Below are 21242 nucleotides of genomic sequence, written 5' to 3'. Positions count from 1 at the left end.
ATGACTAACACCTTTTGGCATAAGCCTTAGCCAACCATAATTGATGCCATGACCTACTTGGTCTCTTGGAGCTGGAAGGGATGATATGTGACTCACTCAAGGCCTATCCATCACACTTGGCATCTGGGGTCTTCCCATTAAAGATTTATGAGGGGAAGGTGCACTACACCCAGAATGGCGAGGAAATCTGTAGTGGTGGTAAATAATTGTGTGCATCTATCAATTCATCATAAGTGTTTGGTCGTTTTAGGTACTTTTGTGTGAAATGAAGCATACTGTTGTCAGTACTTATGAAGACAGTGAGAAAATTATAGTAGAGGGGAGGAGACGAGTGCAAATGCACATTGATTCATATTGACATGTTACTGCATAAAGAGACTTGTTATGTCCATTTACATCTACAATGTAAGGTCTGCTGTCTAAGAGCTTCTCAGTACAGCAGTCTGCCAAATACTCCCTGTAAACATAAACCACTATGAATTCTCCCCTCTGACAAAGACTGTTGTCAATTACAGGTACTTTAACATGCATCCATTCTGTGGTGGTCAGTTGCACACAATGCTTATACATTAGAAGAGCACTGACCATTGAAGACAATTCAAATCTCTTGAGCAGCCACACTTGACCCTAGGGTCACCATGCCTGATGCTAATTGTCAGCTAGAGGGGTACAAAGCCCCTTCAGCAATAGGGTGTGGGGCAGTGGTACTGTGTTCTCTGGAATGGTGGAGCTCCATCCACTACCTTTGGGTTGAGCTGGAGCGATCCGGAGCTGATCATCCAACATCAGTTCCTGATCTCACTAATGTCCTTGTGGCTGAATGCAATCAAATTCTCACAGCAATAAAGTCTTCCCAGAAGATTAAAGGCTGTTTCTGAAGCAAAAGGGGGTAAACGCCATATGCATACCCTTGATTTCAGAAGGAACATTGGGTGAACTGGTCTCTACAGACTTTTAAACATCTAGGACATTTTTCCACTGGACAAAAACCCCAAACAGGAACCGACAGAACTTACGATTCTAAGTTCTACTTCATTTTATAGCACTTTACACTCACACAAATGTGCACATTTACACCAAACCATCTCTAGAATCAAGCAAAGAATTTAATTTTCTTTGTCAAGTGTAAACATATGAGAAAAACGACCTAACTTGCATAGCGACACAGACTTTATCTTCACCTGGAAGAGTAAAGAATTAGCCAAGTTGTTTTTGGTTACAGCTGCAAGTGTCATCAAAAGCAGAGGATACCATTATCAAGAGGATACCAAGAATACCATTAGGTCCTGTTGGTACCTTCAGCAGGTACCAAAATCATAAACCTGGAGCCTTTGGTACTGGACCAAAAGTCCATTTTTATTTTTTTTTGCTGCCAAAAGTTCCAGTAATTTGTGGAATGGAAAAATGCCTATTGGGTAGCTTTAAGTCACTGATTCTTTAAAGTTTTCAGCCTTTATCTTATTGATTGACTCCTAACTTAAGCTAATCCGTTGATAAGTTTAAACGTGAAATCACCAGACTTTTGCCTAATTTGAGTGACCCTTGAAGGCAACAATCAATGAATTCACAAGATTGAATTTTTTCTTCCTTGCTGCATTAAAAGCTACATACATACTGATTGAGCTTTAAAGCCTAGAATTGGTATACCCTGTTTTCAAACATGTCCTCAATCTTTCCACTGGCACTGCGTAATGTGTAGAGGAAATCTTAGCTCTGATGCTAAGCAGAAAACATGCTTGACTCATGAGTTCACTTGCAGGTAACTTCCTCAGAGCACTCTTCAAAACACAACCTAGTAAATGTTTTTGCACACAGCATGAACTAAACGGTAAACAACTAAAAAGCAGGTTTGACCTACATTAGGTTTGTTGTTGCTTCTACAGGTGGTGGAGATGCTGTCTGAAGACCTCCCAGTGGCAAGATGGGGCAAGCATGCATCTTCCTCCACTGGGAATAATCCCTGTCAATCATCACTCCCATCACCTGAAGGTAACATGACTCAGGTTTAAAGTGTTTTTCCCCCTTGTTTAAGCGTAGAGAGGAAAATTGGCCTGTAGAGAGAGTAGAGCCAAGTGACTTATGCAAGTTTATGTTTGCTTTGGCTTCTGTGAAGAAGCCATAAAAGTCCAGATCTTGATGATTGATACAAGAAGGAAAGAGGGTAATGGGATGTCTGTCTTCGATGATTCACGGATTCATCACAGACGTCTGCAATCTCAGTCTGGTAGGCTTCTCTAAACAAGGGGGAGATGAGTAAATGAATTGAAGAGATGGGTCCTTTGGGAACACATAAACAGACAGAGTTGCATGTTGAGCCCACTCTGGTGAATAAGAAATCAAACAAAAGAGAAATTGACCCCAAATGATCTTGCTGGAAACCCTTCAAAACTGATAAAAAAGGGATACTATGACCGTGGCTTCTATTTTTTCCCAGAAATAAGCAGTGAATCAACTGCTGAGTTTGAGCTGAGGCCTCCAAAGTCAAAGTCACCAAGATCAAGCCAAATTGTCCATCCCAAGGGTTCTCAGTTCAGGCTCCCTACGTATCAGTTACCGAACAGGAGGGAATGCTTTTGCCAAGGTCTGAAATGATCTAAGCACTTCTTTCTACTCTTGCAATGTGAGCAAGGCAGCGCCCACAGCTTCTGTTCCTTTGATAGATGCAAACGTGTCTCCCTGTGGCCTGCGGAGTCTGTGATCCTAATTCTCTGTGAAGTCAAGAGTAGAACCCGAGCAAGCCCAACACCCCAGAGATCCTATCATTTAATATATGAACACATTCAATTAATTATGCCTGGAGAAGAGAATGTATGCTTTCATTCATTTTACAAGACAGAACTCTTGCCTGTTTCAAATGGTTTATTATGAGATTCCTAGAAGAACCACTTTTGTTCCCTGAAACAGTAGTTCTCAAGTCAGTACTCTGGGCCCCCAAGAAGTCTACATTTTGGTTGTATATCAACAATGTGGACTGTATGCGGGTCCTGAGGTCCACTGCTCTAAAAACCATTCAATTTATGGTTTTCAGAGAACTATTTTTGGAAATGAGATGCATGAATGTGAACCTTTTTAGAGTTTGAAGAACCTCCACATAATTTTAGCACTTCTGTCCTCTAGAATTCTGAAGTTGGTATAGAGCCTTTACATTATGTAAAGGTTATTTGATTCTTCAGGTTTTTCACACTCAAGCATCTCTTTTTCAAACATGGGCCAAAAGTGATTTTTCTAAGGAATCACTTGAAAAACCAAAAGTACGACTGTGGACTTTTAGTAATTTAGTAAAATTACAAAAAATAAAAATAGTAGACTTTGAGAATAAAGTCGTAGTATTTCAAGAAAAAAAGTACTAAAGTTGTGCTAAAGTCTTACTAAAGTTGACTTTTGGCAGCTTTATTGTTGCAAGTGTAGAATCTTTACATGAAGTGAAGGTTCATGAAACATTTAAAAAGGTCTTCCTATTCGCAGATCTTCTTTTCAAACATTTACCAATTGTTCTTGAGAAGGACTTTCTTCTTGAAACCCACTTAGGAGTTTTTACAAAGTTTTACTAGTTTTTACAAAGATTCTGACATTCACCCATGTTTTCTTATTTGAGATTTGTTCTTAGGTAAGAACATAATCTACACAGACTCACAGCCGTTCTGTGGTTTAAGAACACATCACAAATCTGTCACAGACTTGTTCTTAGGACTTTTCTCAAAAACAACCAACAAAAGCCAATTGTCTTCTGAACAATGTGAATCAGGTAATAAGAACCAAAACCAGTAAGAAGTTCTTCTGGTTGTGTTTTGCAGCCTTTCACAGCCTTCATGAAACTGCTTTTCAAAATAGAAGAAGACATCAGGCCCTGCTGTTCTCCTGCTGTTTGCACAGTGAATATTTACCTACACTGTAGTGTGGAACCGGGATCCAAGAGTAGAAGGAGGCTCTGTTTCCACTCAAGTTATTAGTACAGAGTTATGTGTCAGACTATGGAAGTCTGGATCAGCACCAGCCCTGCAGGCAAATCATTTGGATCCTTCCTTTGGCCTAAAATCAACTCTCAAACTCACTAAAGTAGGACTTGTTCCTACAAAACATAAACAGGCCCAAGAAGGCATGCTGACACACCGTCTCACCGTGCCTTCACCATGTTGTCCAGCTCTATTATTCTGATTTACGAAAAATAACCACACCCTCATGAGACCACAAATGCTTTCATCCTTTTGGAATAATAGAGCTGGACAACATGGTGAAGGCACGGTGAGACAGTGTGTCAGCATGCCTTCTTAGACCTGTTTATGTTTTGTAGGAACAAGTCCTACATTAGTGAGTTTGAGAGTTGATTTTAGGCCGAAGGAAGGATCCAAATGATTTGCCATTCACGTAACGCACGGCTGACGACAATGCAGGGAATCAGTGGCAAACTGTGACTGTTGGCTCTAAAAAAGATGGCTCTTCAAGAATTCTTTATTAAACAAAATGGTTCTATATGGAACCATGAACACTCAAAGAACCCTTTGCATGGTGGTTCTTTGTATCATGAAAGGGAGAATGGATTGATGGAGAATGTGCTTTAGATGGTTCTATATAGCACCAAAAAGGGTTATGCTGTTGTTACAATATCAAGCTTGTCACAATAGAAGAACCCATCTTGGTGCTATATAGAACCATTTTCTTTAATAAAGATTGTAGGTCTTGAGCAGATGTGGAATGGAGGTTAGGGAACCAGCCTTGTGACTGGAAGGTCACTGGTTTGATCCCCTGCACTTACAGGACATGATTGAAGTGCCCTTGAGCAAGGCACCTAACCCCCAACTGCTCCTCGGGTGCTGTGGATAGGGCTGCCCACTGCTCTGGGCAAGTGTGCTCACTGCCCCCTAGTGTGTGTTTACTAGTGTGCATGTATGTGGGTGCTTCACTGCATGGATGGGTAAAATGCGGAGGTCCAATTCCTCTGTGCTCAAACACAGTTAGTCAATGGTTCTGAACTCTAATTCTAAAATAAAACCCACTTCTATGATAATGATAATTATTTTAGTGCCAAAAAGGGATTTCTAGTCCATGCTAAGCTAACATACTCCAAACTGACACTAAATTACACATGAACATTTAAAAATTAAAGCTAACATACATTTTACCTCACACGTCAATTTTACAGCTCTTGCTGCCACCATTGATTCCTATTTCTTACAACTGATTGAAACCTAGTTAGTCAACCACTCATGATCACAGGTGGTAAGGTATCTAGAACTTCCAGAAGGCCTAGAAAGACTTTTTCCCCTTACAAAAGGTGGCAAAGGGATGGTAAGTAGTTTGAACAGGGTGCTTGCACAGTTGTAACCTCCTAAAATCCCAGGCTTATTGCATACAAACTAGAGGGAATTTAATACAAACTTTAGAAAACTTAACCCCTTACATGGCAGGTCCAACCAGCAGGCCCAAAGTTTTATTACACACGTCTATTACCTAAGAATAGCTCAAGCAGTTTGCATTGAAGTCTCTGTAGATACCAAATAATAAGCCTTAGTATGTGAAAACCCTGGGATTTTAGGAGGTTTAAGGGGTGGCTGCTGTTCTGCCGACAGCAAAACAACTCTTACCTGATGTCACAATTGGCCCCTCCCAGTCCTTTCCTTGTATTCATGTTTTGGTTTAGCCCATGTGCGTTTTGTTTTGGTTTAGCCCCCTCATTTCATGACTCCGCCCCTGATTATCTCCACCTGTTTTCCACCTGTCCCTCCTTTTCCCTGTGTATTTAAGCCCTGTGTTTGCCCCTTGTGTTGACTGGTCTTTGTTTGAATCTCTGTCTGTGTTGTTTGTACTAGTCTTTGTACTGTTCTGCTTGTTGGATTCTGGTGTCATGTCTGTCCCCCGATCAATCAGTGTTGGATCTCTGACCCTGGACTGTCTCAACTATGACTCTGGATTTGCCCAAAATAAATCTCACTTATCTCAGCACGTGCGCCCACCTCCACGCTCCACGTTACACCTGAAATGCACAAACACCCGCCCTATAGCAAAATAGAAGCCAATTACATGGCAGAAATTTTGAAGTGGCGTCTGGAGTGGCCAGTCAGATTTGGGGGACACTGGCCACTCTGGGCACAACTTTAAAATCATACATGGTCCAAAACATTATAAATCAAATGACTGGTTGATTCAACATTTCTAATTATGTTTGGTAGTTTATTTACTGTATATATGCCCTTCAGACCAGCTCCTGAAGGCCCAACCAATGGGAGTGCTTGTTTGGCTGTACCTACCTAGGTACCATGGGGTACCAAGTTCTGAAGTCATGACCAAACCCAAACTTGGCAATGAAATAAGAGTACTGTAGTACTTGCAAATAGAGTTTAACATCCCTATGCTAATAAATTAAAATGAGCTAAAATTAATTAATGTTTTCATTAGTTTCTAGAAATAATTAACCCTAGAAGGATCTGCCAGTTCCCCTCTGCAAGGCCAATGTCATACTAGAGGATAAAGAGTCCCTGTAAAGGATGAGTGGGCTTTTTCTGAGTGGACAGTAGGGATTTGTGCCGGGATTTGCATTCATTACACGATATATCAATCAGAAGATTTCAGCTTGATCAATAGTTCTTAATGGAACTTTGAACCCGAAAAATATTTTTGCTCAACATCAAATTAGAAACATATGATCGTCCTTGATTGGATCTGGTGTTTTAGACTTGGAAACACATTGCAGGATACTGGATCTGGATATTGCCTGACCATCACAGCAGATGAATAAATCATAGAATATGGCTGTGTTTGGCCTCCAAGAAGCACTGTGGATACACTATGAGGTCACCAGGACTGCTTAATACATTTGTACTTTCCACTTTAATTGTAGAAATTTGTGTCTGATTTGCAGATGTGCCAAGTGCAAAACAATCATCCTTCTGACTCAAACATGAGCCACAAAAGACTCTGAAAGTGCTGACAAAAACTGACGAACTTAAACATCATCTTCAGACCAAAACAGACCCTTCCAGTCCTTTCATAAGACCACCGCAAATTACAAAGCAGGTTACATGTTGGTCATTGGCTCTTTTTGTAAACTACCTTCCACCAACACGGAGTCGTTAATGGCTAACGCAGGCCACATGAATCTGTGCGGCCTGCCCAGTGGGGCACTGCGGTGTCGGGGTATGATTAAACGCTTGAGCTTTCCCAAACACAGCAGTATGGAAGTGAGTCAGCCCCACAGGAATTCACTCATGTTCCTGCAGAACGGAGGCACGGGCTCCAATGGTGGTGATTACTTTGCAAGTATGTGGAACATAAGAATCTCTGCAGATTCACTGCAGATCCAGGCGGGTTTCAAACAAAGCTCTGGTCTTTAGGCAGGATAGATGGTAAGCGTGGCTTACTGATGTCTACTGTTTCTGTTCTGGCTTAAATGACCTTCGCTGCGTCAGTTTACGTCAGGTTTTGTATCACACCATTCAGAAGTTTGGAATCATTGTTTTTTGGGACACGCTGGCCAAAGCTAAACATCTACCCACTGCTATCTGTCTGGGATTACACTTAGTTACTTTGATAAAGGTAGTTAAGAACAGTTCATACGTTTTAAAGATTGAAGAGTCTTTGGTCAAAACTTTTTGGTCAAAACATTCTTAGCAGTTTTGTTAGTTTCTGTTAATAAACTGTCAATTACTTTTATTTTTCTAATTTATGAATAGAATTCTCTTTGCAAAATGAGGAATTATATTTTTGTACCATTTCATACTCTGATATTAAACATGTTAAAAAGTAATATAAAGTTTTGATGCATTGACATCAGTTCAGCCTGGAGCCGTGAATGCTAACAGAATGGCAAATATGCCTTAAGGCTACATCCACATTACAAGCATCTTTGCTCAAATCCGATCTTTTGCTTAAATTCAATCTCTCTGACACGATGATTCACACTTGTTTAGGTTAGTGATTCAAATCTGTCATTAATGTGAACAAACCGGCGTCCTGAAATGACCCGCATGCGCATATGAATGAATCACTGCATCATCAGCACAAACTAACGAGCAAAACAAGCTTCACTGAGAAGATGATTAACTCTGATCAGCTCTCAGCTTCATTATTAGAGCCAGACGAAGGAGAAAAAGGTGAGATGAGCTGCTTTTCCACTGTCTACAGGCTTTAACTTCTGTTTGGCGCAGCTGGCAGAGTAACACTGAATGATGGGGCACGCACAGTGAAGACAAAGCACCTGAATTCTGATCTGAGCGTCACATGGCCACAAATCAGATACGTATCCAATCTAGGACCACATACGAACGTGACTCAGGTCACATTTGAAAAGATCAGATCCACACAGCCATCAGATCTGAGTCACATTAGGGCAAAAAATCGGATTTGAGAACGTAGCCTAAGTTATTTTATTACAGTGGTTTTAATGGACGCCCACATATTATACAGAGAACGGTATTTGATTCAAGTTAACCTATCTAACTCAAGATTAAGCAGAACGTGTGAAAGTAGAGCACTGTCTGCTCCCATGCACATCACTCTAAATTAGTCCCGCGCCGCAAAATATTGTGGTGGGTCCCATGGATCCAGCGGGAATCCACACAAACAAAAGCTGCAGCCACTCAGCCAGTTGATCAACTACAGACAAAAACAGCCCAAAAGCTACACCTATCACAGTAAAGGTGATGGAATTTATTGCTCTGGATGATCAGCCATTCTCAGTTGTGGAGGATACTGGGTGTTGATGGCTGCTCGAACACTTTGAGCCACGTTACACCAAACCCAGTCACGGCTATTTTTTTGATGTAGCCCTACCAGAGCTACAGAACATGGTAGTAACTCATATTTACACGTCCTTTGGCAGTAATGTGACATCCAATAGCTTTACCACAGACATTTGGACATCTGATGTGAGTAATTCTCAGTTTAGTCACACGGTGGATAGCCAACAGTTTTGAATTAAGGCCAGATGTGCTACAGTGCCCTGCGTGGCACAGTGTCACACAGCAGAGCACTGCCATAGGATGCCCAGTTAGAGGCGCTAAAAGCTAGTTTCAAGTTCATTTGAACACTTATTTTATGTATATGGATATGTATACTCTGGATGGCCAGTTATCGTTCTCGACTCACATCGCGAACCGAACACGGTCATGCAGATATCTCCTGTACGACATCCGTAGGATCTGACCCTTCCTCACCCGAGAGGCTGCCCAGTTGCTAGTGCAGTCTCGTCATCTCAAGGCTTGACTACTGCAACCCTCTCTTGACTGAACTTCCATGCAGGCCATCAAGCCTCTGCAACTCATCCAGAATGCGGCAGCACGGCTTGTCTTCAATCTGCCCAAGTTCGGCCATGTCAGCCCACTGCTGCGCTCCCTTCACTGGCTTCCTGTAGCTGCACGCATCAGATTTAAAACCCTAATGCTGGCCTACAAAGCCAAAAATGGACCAGCCCCTACCTAATGATGGCAATGGTGAAACCTCAAACTGTACCACAAGCCCTTCAAGCTTCAAGTATAGCTCGGCTTGACCCGCCATCCTTCAAGGGGCGTGGAAGACAAGCGTTGAGAATGTTCTCTATAGTGGCACCCAAGTGGTGGAATGAACTCCCACTGGCTGTCCGAGCAGCAGTCACTGTCTTCAAACGCAGACTGAAGACACATCTCATTACACAGCACTTAAATGAGCACTGAATTAAGTATTGTTTACAATATATTGTGCTGCACCTTTTTATTGTATTGCACTGTGTATTGTAGTTTACTTTATTGTTGAATGGAACAGTATCTGAGCTCTGGACTGTCTTTTTCCCTACCTACTGGTAACTAGCAAAGATACTTTCTCTAGATTGACAAAGCACTTCTTGTAAGTCGCTCTGGATAAGAGCGTCTGCTAAATGCAGTAAATGTAAATCTGCTAAATGCTGTAAATATATATAAATTTAAGCCTTCAGCATCACTTATCATGCTTGGCATCAGTTTACTACATCTTCACAAACTGACTGGTTTGGTGGTGGAAGATATGGGTGGAGAAAGGCTAGGCTAGTAACATTAGCTGAGGTGACATAGCATGTCTATCTAAAAGACTGGCTGCCTTTCTCTGTGTAAGTTACTGTGGGCACAATTTAACACTGACTTTTTACATTGTTATCCAAGGTCAAGCAGCATGGGCTTCTGGCCATATTACCACATTTCCTAGCCACAGTCTCCTACCAAAATTCAGAGCGATTCGTCAGCATTTTAAAGAGATCTGTGCCAAAGAGTGTTTTCAGTATATGTAAATCACAAAATCTAACCTTATATTACTTCAATCACCATCTTGTTGCTGACAATGTAGCACCATGTTAAAGCAGTGACAAGCTCACAGCAAGCGCTAATTAGGCTAAGTACAGACTCTGTACTGCAGGGTTAAATGTTAGACAGCATTACGACTAAGCCTCCTTTAGCAAACAAAGACAAGATAAAATTCATCTTTTTATTCCATGCGTTGACACAGATTTTAAGATAAAAAAGAAAGAAATGTCTGGAAACAGGGATTTTCTTCTACTTTATTAGTATCTATCTATCGTTCAGAAGTCAGTATGTTGGTTTTAAATAAGTATATAAATGACCTGACATTAACAGCTGCTGTGTCTGATCCACTCAAACCAGCACAACACACACTAACACACCACCACCACGTCAGTGTTACTGCAGTGCTGAGAATGATCCACCACCCAAATAGTACCTGCTCTGTGAGGGTCCATGGGGGTCCTGACCACTGAAGAACAGGGTAAAAGGGGGCTAACAAAGTATCAGAGAAACAGATGGACTACAGTCTGTAACTGTAGAACTACAAAGTGCTGCTATACAGTAAGTGGAGCTGATCAAATGGACAATGAACGTAGAAACAAGGAGGTGGTCATAAAGTTATGCCTGATTGGTGTATTTCAAAAGTAAATGATCAAATCTTAAGGCAGCAAAACAACAAAATATTCAAACTGTAAAAAACACCTGAAGTCTAGCTTTCAATCTGTGTTATTACTGAATAAATTTACATTATAAAATGAATAACATTATGATGGTAACTTGATGGTATCCTTTCGGCTAGCTGGCTCCTTAGCTGATATATTTCCAAATCTTTGGAAAATTCTCTAGAAATACCAGCTTAATCGTTTGTGGAAAGCACAAGGGTTTGTGGAAAGCTTTAAGCAAGAGCTTCTGGAGTTGCAGTTATTTAAGCCAAACCCACAGCTTACAGTCAAGCCCAGTGTGTGTTCTGCATTCAGTGCTTCTGCCATCCAGAGCCACTCTTAACAATCTCCCAGTAGACCCGTCATTTCCCATGCACAACATGTTTATCAGTCAGAGGAACATCTGTGAGAGTAGGACTGTGCATGAATGAGTAAACACACTGAGTCCCTGAGTGGCAGCTGCACAAACACGCTCGCAGTTTACCCGGCAGACTGCAAAAAGGTGAGATGCTGAAAGGTGAGTCAGACGCCGAGGTCAGGAAACACGTATCCCTGTAAAGACATGCGCACACGCATCCCAGCACACACACGTCCTCAGTTCCCCATCATCCCCAGACAAGCATTCTGACCCAGATCCTGCTTGGCCAAGGTCATGGAACTGCAGTAGCAATCACTTCCAAGGCTGCATGCCTCCTCGTCTCTTGATCCAGCCGGGACAGGGGCCTGCCGAGACCCATCCTCAGCGCTGACACTATGGAAACCAGATCTCTGGCCGAGCAGGCTTCGGCATGCCCTGGCTCTATCTGCTTTTCCATCTCTAGGAGGGTCGGCTACTGTCCTTACATCAGAGACGGATTGGAAACAAAAATCAGCGAGGGAATTTCCTTTACAGAGGCCATCACCACATTTGTCTGTATAACCATAGACAGATAAACAGACAGGCCAAGAGGGGGTCCTCATAAAACGTCAAAAATCCAAAGACAGTGGTACTCAACTTTTCCAAGTTTCCCTAATGACTGGCCAGGAGTTAGTAACATGATGGCTAGCAAACACACGGATGTATGTCTCTGCTGTCAAACAGCAAACACAACAAATTCAGTTTTGACTAACAAGTCTAACAAGTCAACGTTCCACTTGTGGACACTGTGAGTTCGTTGATGATCTTGAAATCTTGATACATAGAAAAGTTAGCAAAGTTCCCTGCTTGGTTAAGGTCTACAGAGACCTGCTGGTGAAATCTTGAATAAATAAAACAAATGTATGGCCACAACTTAGTAAGGTGTGGGAATGAGATGATTAAACCATGGCCCCAACTTAGTAAAGCATGGGAACAAGTTCCTAATGTGTGGCCACGACTTAGTAAGCCGTGATCTCTTTCCCACACCTTACTAAGTCAGGGCCACGACTTAGTCATCTCACTCTCATGCCTTACTAAGTCGTGGCCATGCATTAGGGTCTTGTTCCCACACATTAATAAGGTGTGGCCACGTATTATTTTTATTTATACAGGATCATCATCAGGGTTCCATAAATTTCTGCACACTGCTGCAAGTTTTACTATTCCTAACATTTACACTTACGCATCTGCCAGATGCTCGTATATAGAGCGACTTACAATTGAACCCTGTTCTAGACACAGGAGACTGAAGCATTAGGAGTACTACCCAAAGACTCTCATTTGTCTAGTTCACTGTTCCTGCCTGGGTGGGGAATCGAACCCCACCCTGGCAGAAATGGGTGTGTTTTACATGCACTCAATAATCTGATCATGATAAGTTATCTGATTATTCAAATGGTCATGTAAACAGCATACTCCAGCATACTTCTAGAAAGTCTAGAAATCTGATAAAGTGAGCTGATAAAGAAATCTGATAAAGTTCTCCATCTACGCACGTGTGAAACAGGCTGCAGTGCCGGAAATAAGTAAGCAGTGTTGCACTTTTACAGCACTGCTGAAACCAAACATGAAATACAGGATTGCAATTTTCTTCATCTTCTAGATGATGCATGTTCAAATTTTCAGGTAAAACGGTGCAACGTTTAAAAAGTCATGAAGTTTGAGTTTTACATTACGTTTACATCATGTCTTCTCATATGAGTTTAATGGCTGGTTGCAAAGCAGCAATCTTTGCTCTGACCCGCACTTGTGGTTTTTTCCTCATTCCTCGCTTCTCCTACAGACCAATTATTTGTTTGCCTGACAGCCATGAAACTGCATGCACTCACTCAGAGCAGGTCCCTTAGCTCTAATCCACAGTCATACTGACTCCTCCCTGTGTTGTTTTTTCATCCCACGTTCTTCCCCTAAAGTCCCATTCATTTTTATTCCCAACAAAGCCCTAATCTTTAAGTACCTGTACTCACTCCGGGCAGGTCCCCTAGCTCTAATCCACAGTCATACTGACCCGCACTCCTCTATGTTTCATTTTTTCATCCCTGGTTCCTCTCATAGACTTCTGTAGCCTTGCAACATGCTTCAGCTGAGCAGTCACTCTGCATTTTCTTCAGGAAACACACTATTCTAGTTATGATAAGCGATCCCAAACTTTTGAGCAGTCATGTAATTTCCTGGTTCATGCCAAAATAACCCCAAAAAAATTGAATTCTGACACAATAAAAGAAAATATATTTAATGTAAGTTAATTACAGCATGAAAGCAGACTTAACCATTAGCCCATTCATGAAACAGTGGGGTCAGAGAGTTTAGTGGGTATGCCTTTGAGCCCTCAGAAAGAAACTTCAAAAGGCCCTCTATCCTTCAGGAAAGACTATGTTATAACCAAGAAGTGTGCATTAAGCACTTCAATTAGCCCGGAATAAACTGGTCTCCAAGGGTCCGATTACCATCTTGAAAAGCTACGACGAGGTGGTAGGAGTAATTTGTTTATGAAAGCGGGAATCAGTTTTGCAATCATGCCTAATGGGTCTGGAAATGAGTTTACGTGAATAGCAACCCTAAACAACAAAGCAAGCACTGTGGCTTGGAGACAAACCTCGGAACACTCGGAAAACTGCTCACCGAACGTCTTTCTGAGCTGGCAGGGATCTGCAAAACCAGCAATAAAACGGTGGTGTCCATGCCACAGATAAATCATGAGCAGAGGAGAATATGAGAAGGTTACACAACATCAATTATTCAAGGCACGGCAGTGACTGAGCAGCAGAGGGAAAGTCAGGCTGGGTCCGGGCAGGCTGAGAGGACGAGCAGAATCATGGCATGGCTGCCTGCCAGAGTAACACAAGCTCGCTGCAGGGATACTCTGACCTAACAACCTAACAGATACAGCCAACACAGGCCACTCAAGTTTGTTTTGCTTAGAATATACTTTCGCTGTAACGTCTTTATTTTCGATATTCGCTATTACTTTTTGAATTAAGTAAGAACAACTACAAAGCTCTGGTCCTGTAAAACAGCTACTTTGGGTATGTGCGCCCCCAGCACTGAGCTTGGCCTTGAAGCTTGAAGAGCAGATTTTGTCTAAATAATTGGGAGGTTTATTTTTATTTTTAATATTTCTCTCTTTTTTAACCCCTTAAAATATCAAGCTTATTACATACAGGGGCCACTGGTGGGCCCAAACTTTTATGGTAACAGTTTCTATGAATGTCATGTTTGTAAGCATCTATAAACACATTATAATGGATTCATAAGGCATCATGAACATGGCTATAAATATATATAAAAATGCATTACACATTATAGCCATGCTTATTATACATTATGAATTGTCAACATAATGCATTATAAGTTGTGTTCATAACAAATTATAAGAGCTCATAAGTCGTATTAGTCTGTTCTAAGTGAAGTAATATTATAAGTGAGGCTTCAAGCTGAAGTATTTACTGAATAATTTACTGAAACAGTAAAATGTACACAATAAAGCACATTACAGGCTTCAAATGTCAGAGTTTGAACTAGTGCTGCCATCACTCACCCAACGTGAGAAAGGTAGTATACACCACCGTTAGCTTAGTACTAACATAACACTGCATATCCAATAGAATGCTAGCAGAAATCAGCCTTACTGTTAACAATTCATAATGTATAATAAACATGAACTAGTTTTACTCAACTTATAAAAAACGCATTGGTTGAAAGAATCATATATTCAAAGTATTTAGGTTGAATAAAACTGGTAAATTTGCTTGTTTTTTTTTAGATCTGATGAGTCACTTTTTACAGTGCAGATATGTTGCTATGATTTCTGCGACAATAGTTTTGAGCTGAGATTTTCACCTGAAACCTACTTTTTAACGCACATTTATAGCTGTGATGTACACGCAGGACACTGTGAAGCCAAGTGATCACCAAGGAAAACATGGTTTTCAGATCTACCACAATTTTACCATCACCAACATTCTATATAAAAGCTCAGAAGACACATGTAGGTTCTCTGGTGGTTTTGGACTCATACACTGAATTATGCAGAAATTTTGAAAAATCAATTAAAATCCACTTTATGTTTGCTTTTGGATGCTTTTTTGATGATATTGCACCTGTTCACACTGAAATCCCATAAAATATACAGTCATAATATCATAAGCACAGAGTCATTCATGCCAGTCATAGTGATTAATGTAGAAACCTTTAGTCAGTGATGTATCAGATGTTGCTCAGACACACCCCACTTAGAATCATATGAATGACAACAAGAAAAGGAAATAGATGAATGATTAGTCTGATGTGTTATTATGTGCTATATTATGTGCTAACCCTAACCCTTATTTTACTCCTAGTGACAGCTCTGGAAGATGTGTTTTTCAGCTGAAGCTGTTTGATTGTCTTTTGTGGGGTCCAGTTAGGAGACCATTACAGTGATCAATCCTGCTGGAAATAAAGGCCTGAATGAGTTTCTTCAGGTCTGCTTAAGTCCGAAAATCTCTGATCTGGTTGATGGTCTTAAGCTTAACTCCAAAATATTACACACAATATAATACAAATAATACAAAATATTACAAACTTTTAGAGTATTTCTACCTTGTAAGGCCATTAGTGGTCATTTTGACTGGACTCTTTTTTTCTCACTGCTCCAGATAGTTGGCATTATTTTGGTGGTTATTCAGCAACCTACTTACCTCATCTGAGTATTTCTACCACCAAAGGCCACAGTGGTCATACATTAACCTGCGGTTTGTCCATATGCGCCTTTTCTTTCCTGCTATCTCATTTACCTCACAGATTACCTGGAAAGATCCGGCAGTTTGCAAAGTACCAGAACAAAACAGAAAGAACCCACAACAGAATAAAACAATAGTGACATAAGCAGAAATGAAAGTCAACATAAATATACCCCAATTTTAAACATGCTTTTTCACTGTTGTGGTATAAATAAGCATTACAGATACAAAACAATCACAATGACATTGACGTTCTACACACTTAATAAAGGGCACTTTTTGTAGAGACAATGGTTCTATACATTCTATACAGAACAAAGAGTTCTACATAGAACCATTTGCATGCTGATGTGGCTCTTTGTATGGTGAAATGCTTCTTCAGATTGATGGAGAGGGTTCTGTATAGCACCCAAAAGAGTTCTGCTTTGTAACAATGTTAAGCTTGCAACAATAGAAGAACACTATTTGATGCTACATAGAGCCATTTTCAAAAGGTTCTACATTGAACCATCTTCAACACATCAACCATCACCCTGAAGATCAAAGTCACCTTACAAAAAACCATTTAAGCATGAAATGGCTCTATATAGCACGAAAAAGGGTTCTGCAAATTGTGGTGCTGCATGGAACCATTTTCAAAAGATTCAGTATAGATCTATATACAACACATTCTCCATCAATCTGAGGCGAAGAACCATTTAAGCATGTAAATATGATATATATATATATATATATATATATATATATATATATATATATATACATATAATCCATGGTTCTCAACACATCCACTGCCTTTACTAAAGAACTCTAGAGGAACCATCTTTTTTATGTATAGTAGTGATTAATTGATAGATTAACTGATTTTAGAAGTAAAGGTTAGTTGCAGCCCCAGTTAAAAGCATTTACTGAAAGATCTTCTGGCCCAAAGGTGGTTTAGACACCTGAAAGGTTTGAGTGCTGACATCGCAACAAGCGGAAAACACGAGTGGCCTCTGGATTTATTCCCAATGTAGGGCTTTTATCAGGTGCTCCATCAATTCTGATGAGATAAACAAACTTATACTGCCACTGTAGATGCAGCTGAAATAGGATATACTGCATTTGTGAACCAGGGCTTCAGGGATTCTAACAATCAGGGTGATACATTGCAAAGGCTTTGGAGGCTTTTGGACTAGAAAGGTTCCAAATCAAGTTCCACTGACTGCTCATTCAACATATATGTCCGTTACACTTTCAGGTACTGGAAGGTTCTAATGCTCGTGTGATGCACTGAGTTATCAGGACTCTGCGTCTCTCCTCTGATCCTGATACGCAGGCTCTGTTCATATTTCTCTAAGCCACAGTGTGACACGCAGCCAAGCAAAGCATTCCTTGGCCCTCGCTTACCGTCTGTCTGGGGTGGGACAAAAAAGGAAAAATAACACCAACTAATCCTGAAACGCAGCCAAACTCATGGGTCGCAAGGTTTGTATATATAATTTCTCAGTGTTCATTGCACATAATATCCTGGCTGCAATAAAGTTTTTCTTCAGTTAGGGAAAAAAACAAAAAAAGAAAAACAAGCTTGGCTCGTCTACAGCAACATCTGCATCGCGGATGTCACGAAAGACGTTTTTTCCTTGAAGGAAAAGTTTAGGGAAAAATCTATTTGGAATGTTTTCTCGTTACACCAATTGCAGTTGATTGGCCAATACATGCTTGTGCTCTTCAGCCTAGCTTTAGATACAGTGCCAACAAGGGTTGACACCTTTACGTTTGATCAGTCGATTAGCTTGATTTTTTACTGAATGTCAGTTCAGCTTAGAGTTTTAATCAGGCTTAAAATTTTCGTCCGTACCTGAATATAGTCCAAGAACTTTCTGTCTCACCCCAACCTGACACACAGTCCAAACCTGACCCTAAACATATCGTGTTTTAAGTCCGAACCCGACCCGAACCACATCATCATGTTTTGAATCTGAACCCAACCCAAACCACATAATGAAGTTTTGAGCCCAAACCTGACCCAAAAGACATCATGTTTTGTGTCCGAAGCCGATCCGAACCACATGAACAAGTTTTGAGCCTGAACCTGACCCGAACCACATGATCAAGTTTTAAGCCAAAACCCGCCCCGAACCACATGATCAAGTTTTAAGCCAAAACCCGACCCGAACCACATGATCAAGTTTTGAGTCCGAACCCGACCCGAACCACATCTTCGTGTTTTGAGTCAGAAATGGACCCGAATAACTTGTATCATGTTTTTAGTCCGAACCCGACCTGAACCACATCATGTTTTGAGTCTGAACAAAACCCAAAAAACATCAAGTTTTGAGCCTAAACCCAACCCGAACCACATGAATTTTTATGCCTCAACCTGGCCCACACCACATGTTTTGAGTGTGAACCCGAGCCGAACCTCATCATCATGTTTTGAGTCTGAACCCAATCCGAACCATATCAACAAGTTTTAAGTCTGAACCTGACCCAAACTACATGATCAAGTTTTGGGCCAAAACCTGACCTGAGGGTGATCTGAACCAATCAGACCCTTTCTTTGTATGCAAATGTTTTGACTGGATAAAAAGTTCAACAGTTCAGAGAAAAGAAATACAAATACAAACATATGAAAATGCTTGGATCCCTGTAGATTCAGTGTCCTGAAATGGAATTTGTTTCCCTGGAGAGGTAACCGAAACCTGGACAGTTCTAGGAAATCCTGGATGCTTGGCAACCTGAGCGCCAACACTGCAGCGGACCCCTCAGTGTAAACGCTCAGTGCTTTAACCTGGAAAAATACTGTCCTGTTTTTGCTCTTCTTCTTTTTCCATGTTCCTGGCTATTTTGGAAGGCTATGAGTATATATAAGGATATGAGAATTTAGTTTGAATGCCACAAAAAAATATAGATCAGGCTTCTAAAAGAGCCAGGAGGAAGCAAGGACAGCATTTATGAACATATACTGAAGCTGTCATTGAATGGAAATGATATGGTGAAGCTGTCTAATTTTGGTCTCATTTGAAAGGGAACACTCAAGTATTTCAGAATAACTATATGAGTAACTGAAACAGTAACAGAGGCTAGAATGGAGGAGTTTATTTCTGTGTGACTTGTAGACCTCCAAACTGATCCCTGATTCCTGTTATCAAGACCACTTTTTAGATTAAGGAGTCTCTGTGGAGAGCGGCAAGGCTTTGAAGGTAAAGACCCACAGATTTGCTAATGTCTACTCATTCAATGCTTACACCAATCAGGCATAACTTTATGAGCACCTCCTTTATCAGCTCCACTTACTGTATAGCTGCACTTTGTTGTTCTACAGTTACAGACTGTAGTCCAGCTGTTTCTCAGCATACTATTTTAGCCCCCTTTAACCCTGTTCTTCAGTGGTCAGAACCCCATGGACCCTCACAGAGCAGGTACTATTTGGGTGGTGGATCATTCTCAGCACTGCAGTAACACTGACATGGTGATGGTGTGTTAGTGTGTGTTGTGCTGGTCTAAGTGGATCAAATACAGCAGTGCTGCTGGAGTATTTAAACACTGTGTCCACTCACTGTCCACTCTATTAGACACTCCTACCTTGTCAGTCCACCTTGTAGGTGTAAAGTCAGAGACGACAGCTCATCTGCTGCTGCAAAGTTTGTGTTGGTCATCCTCTAGTCCTTCATCAGTGGTCAAAGGACTCTGGCTGGATATTTTTGGTTGGTGGACTATTCTCAGTCCAGCAGTGACACTGAGGTGTGTAAAAACTCCAGCAGCACTGCTGTGTCTGATCCACTCAGACCAGCAGTACACATACGAACACACCACCAGCACAACACACACTAACAAACCATCACCACGTCAGTGTTACTGCAGAGCTGAGAATGATCCAGCACACAAATAGTACCTGCTCTGTGAGGGTCCATGGGGGTCCTGACCACTGAAGAGCAGGGTAAAAGGGGGTAACAAAGTATCAGAGAAACAGATGGACTACAGCCTGTAACTGTAGAACTACAAAGTGCAGCTATACACACTGCCCCCTAGTGTGTGTGTATTCACTAGTGTGTATGTGGTGTTTCACTTCACGGATGGGTTAAGTGTGGAGGTGAAATTTCCCCATTTGTGGGTTTAAAAAAGTATCACGTAACTTATACAGTAAGTGGAGCAGATAAAATGGACAATGAGTGTAGAAACAAGGAGGTGGTCATAATGTTATGCCTGACCGTTTATGTTGCAAATGAGATGATTGTTACTGCTGTGAATAACAGAATTGGGGAATCGAATCCTGAGATTTCAAGCTTTCTAACAGTATATTACATCACCATATTGCTGCATGATTTTATACATTAAAACTTTTGCTCCAACAGCCAAGATGCAACACTTTTATTAGGCAACAAACATTACAATTTTGGCCATCTATATTCAATATATTAATATGTTGCTTATAATTATATTCACAGCTTGCTGCAAGAGTTATAGTTTTAGACCTATAACAAAATAATTAGTTGCCATTTTCTGGCATGTTTTACTGCTGAGACTGAGGTTCTGGTAAATAAGGAGGGGCATGCATCATCTAAAATTCCTCTTGACATCCCTGCTAACAAGTAATGGAAGCTTATGTACCACCAATAAGCACCACTGCTCGATCCACTGCATTTGAGTTAATGCATGAGATTTTTCACCCAACTATTACTTTAAGGGGTCATTGGGACCACAGATACAAGTTAGATCTGGCGTTGTTAAATAGAGATGAGAAAACTAGCTTATTTAATTTTACTCACTGGAGCGTCGATCTTGATGAGGGCGATGTCGGCCTTCTCGTCCACGTCTTTGATCTTGGCGTCGTAGGTGGCGCCCGTCTTCAGCTCCACTTTGACCCGGTGCTTGTTGGCCACCACGTGAGCGTTAGTTACGATCAGACCGTCCTCGGAAACCACGAAACCCGAACCACTGGCCACCGCCACCTCCCGCCTAGTGAACACCATCCTGCGGGAGAGGAGAGGAAAAACACATGAGTAGGTGAACTGAACTCCTTCAACAGCGTGAGATCACAGAAGAGCTCAGTTTTAAGACAGAAGAGGAGAAAAGAAGAGGTGGATATGGTCTATTGTAGCATGTTTAAGGATCAGGAAGGCCTCACTATATGAAAGAGATAATAACAAACACAAAAGACTGCTTATCCCCTTAAGATCCCAGGCTTATTATTCAGTAACTACGGGGATTTTCACGCGAACTGGCTGAGCTAGTCTTAGTT

General features: G+C 41.1%; 1 protein-coding gene across 1 annotated transcript in view; it reads right to left on the bottom strand.

Moving 5' to 3' along the window:
* htra1b (HtrA serine peptidase 1b) overlaps positions 1-21242 on the bottom strand; it is a 54496-nt gene that overhangs the window by 13340 nt on the left and 19914 nt on the right. Inside the window, exon 3 of the mRNA XM_017710553.2 lies at positions 20770-20974. Coding sequence (XP_017566042.1) covers positions 20770-20974 — 205 coding nt within the window. The remainder of the gene's footprint in view (positions 1-20769; positions 20975-21242) is intronic.

The sequence above is a fragment of the Pygocentrus nattereri genome, chromosome 13, assembly GCF_015220715.1.
Source record: "Pygocentrus nattereri isolate fPygNat1 chromosome 13, fPygNat1.pri, whole genome shotgun sequence".
Classification (NCBI taxonomy): domain Eukaryota; kingdom Metazoa; phylum Chordata; class Actinopteri; order Characiformes; family Serrasalmidae; genus Pygocentrus; species Pygocentrus nattereri.
The sequence above is the reverse complement of the archived record's forward strand: the minus strand, read 5'-3'. Positions and strand labels throughout refer to the sequence as shown.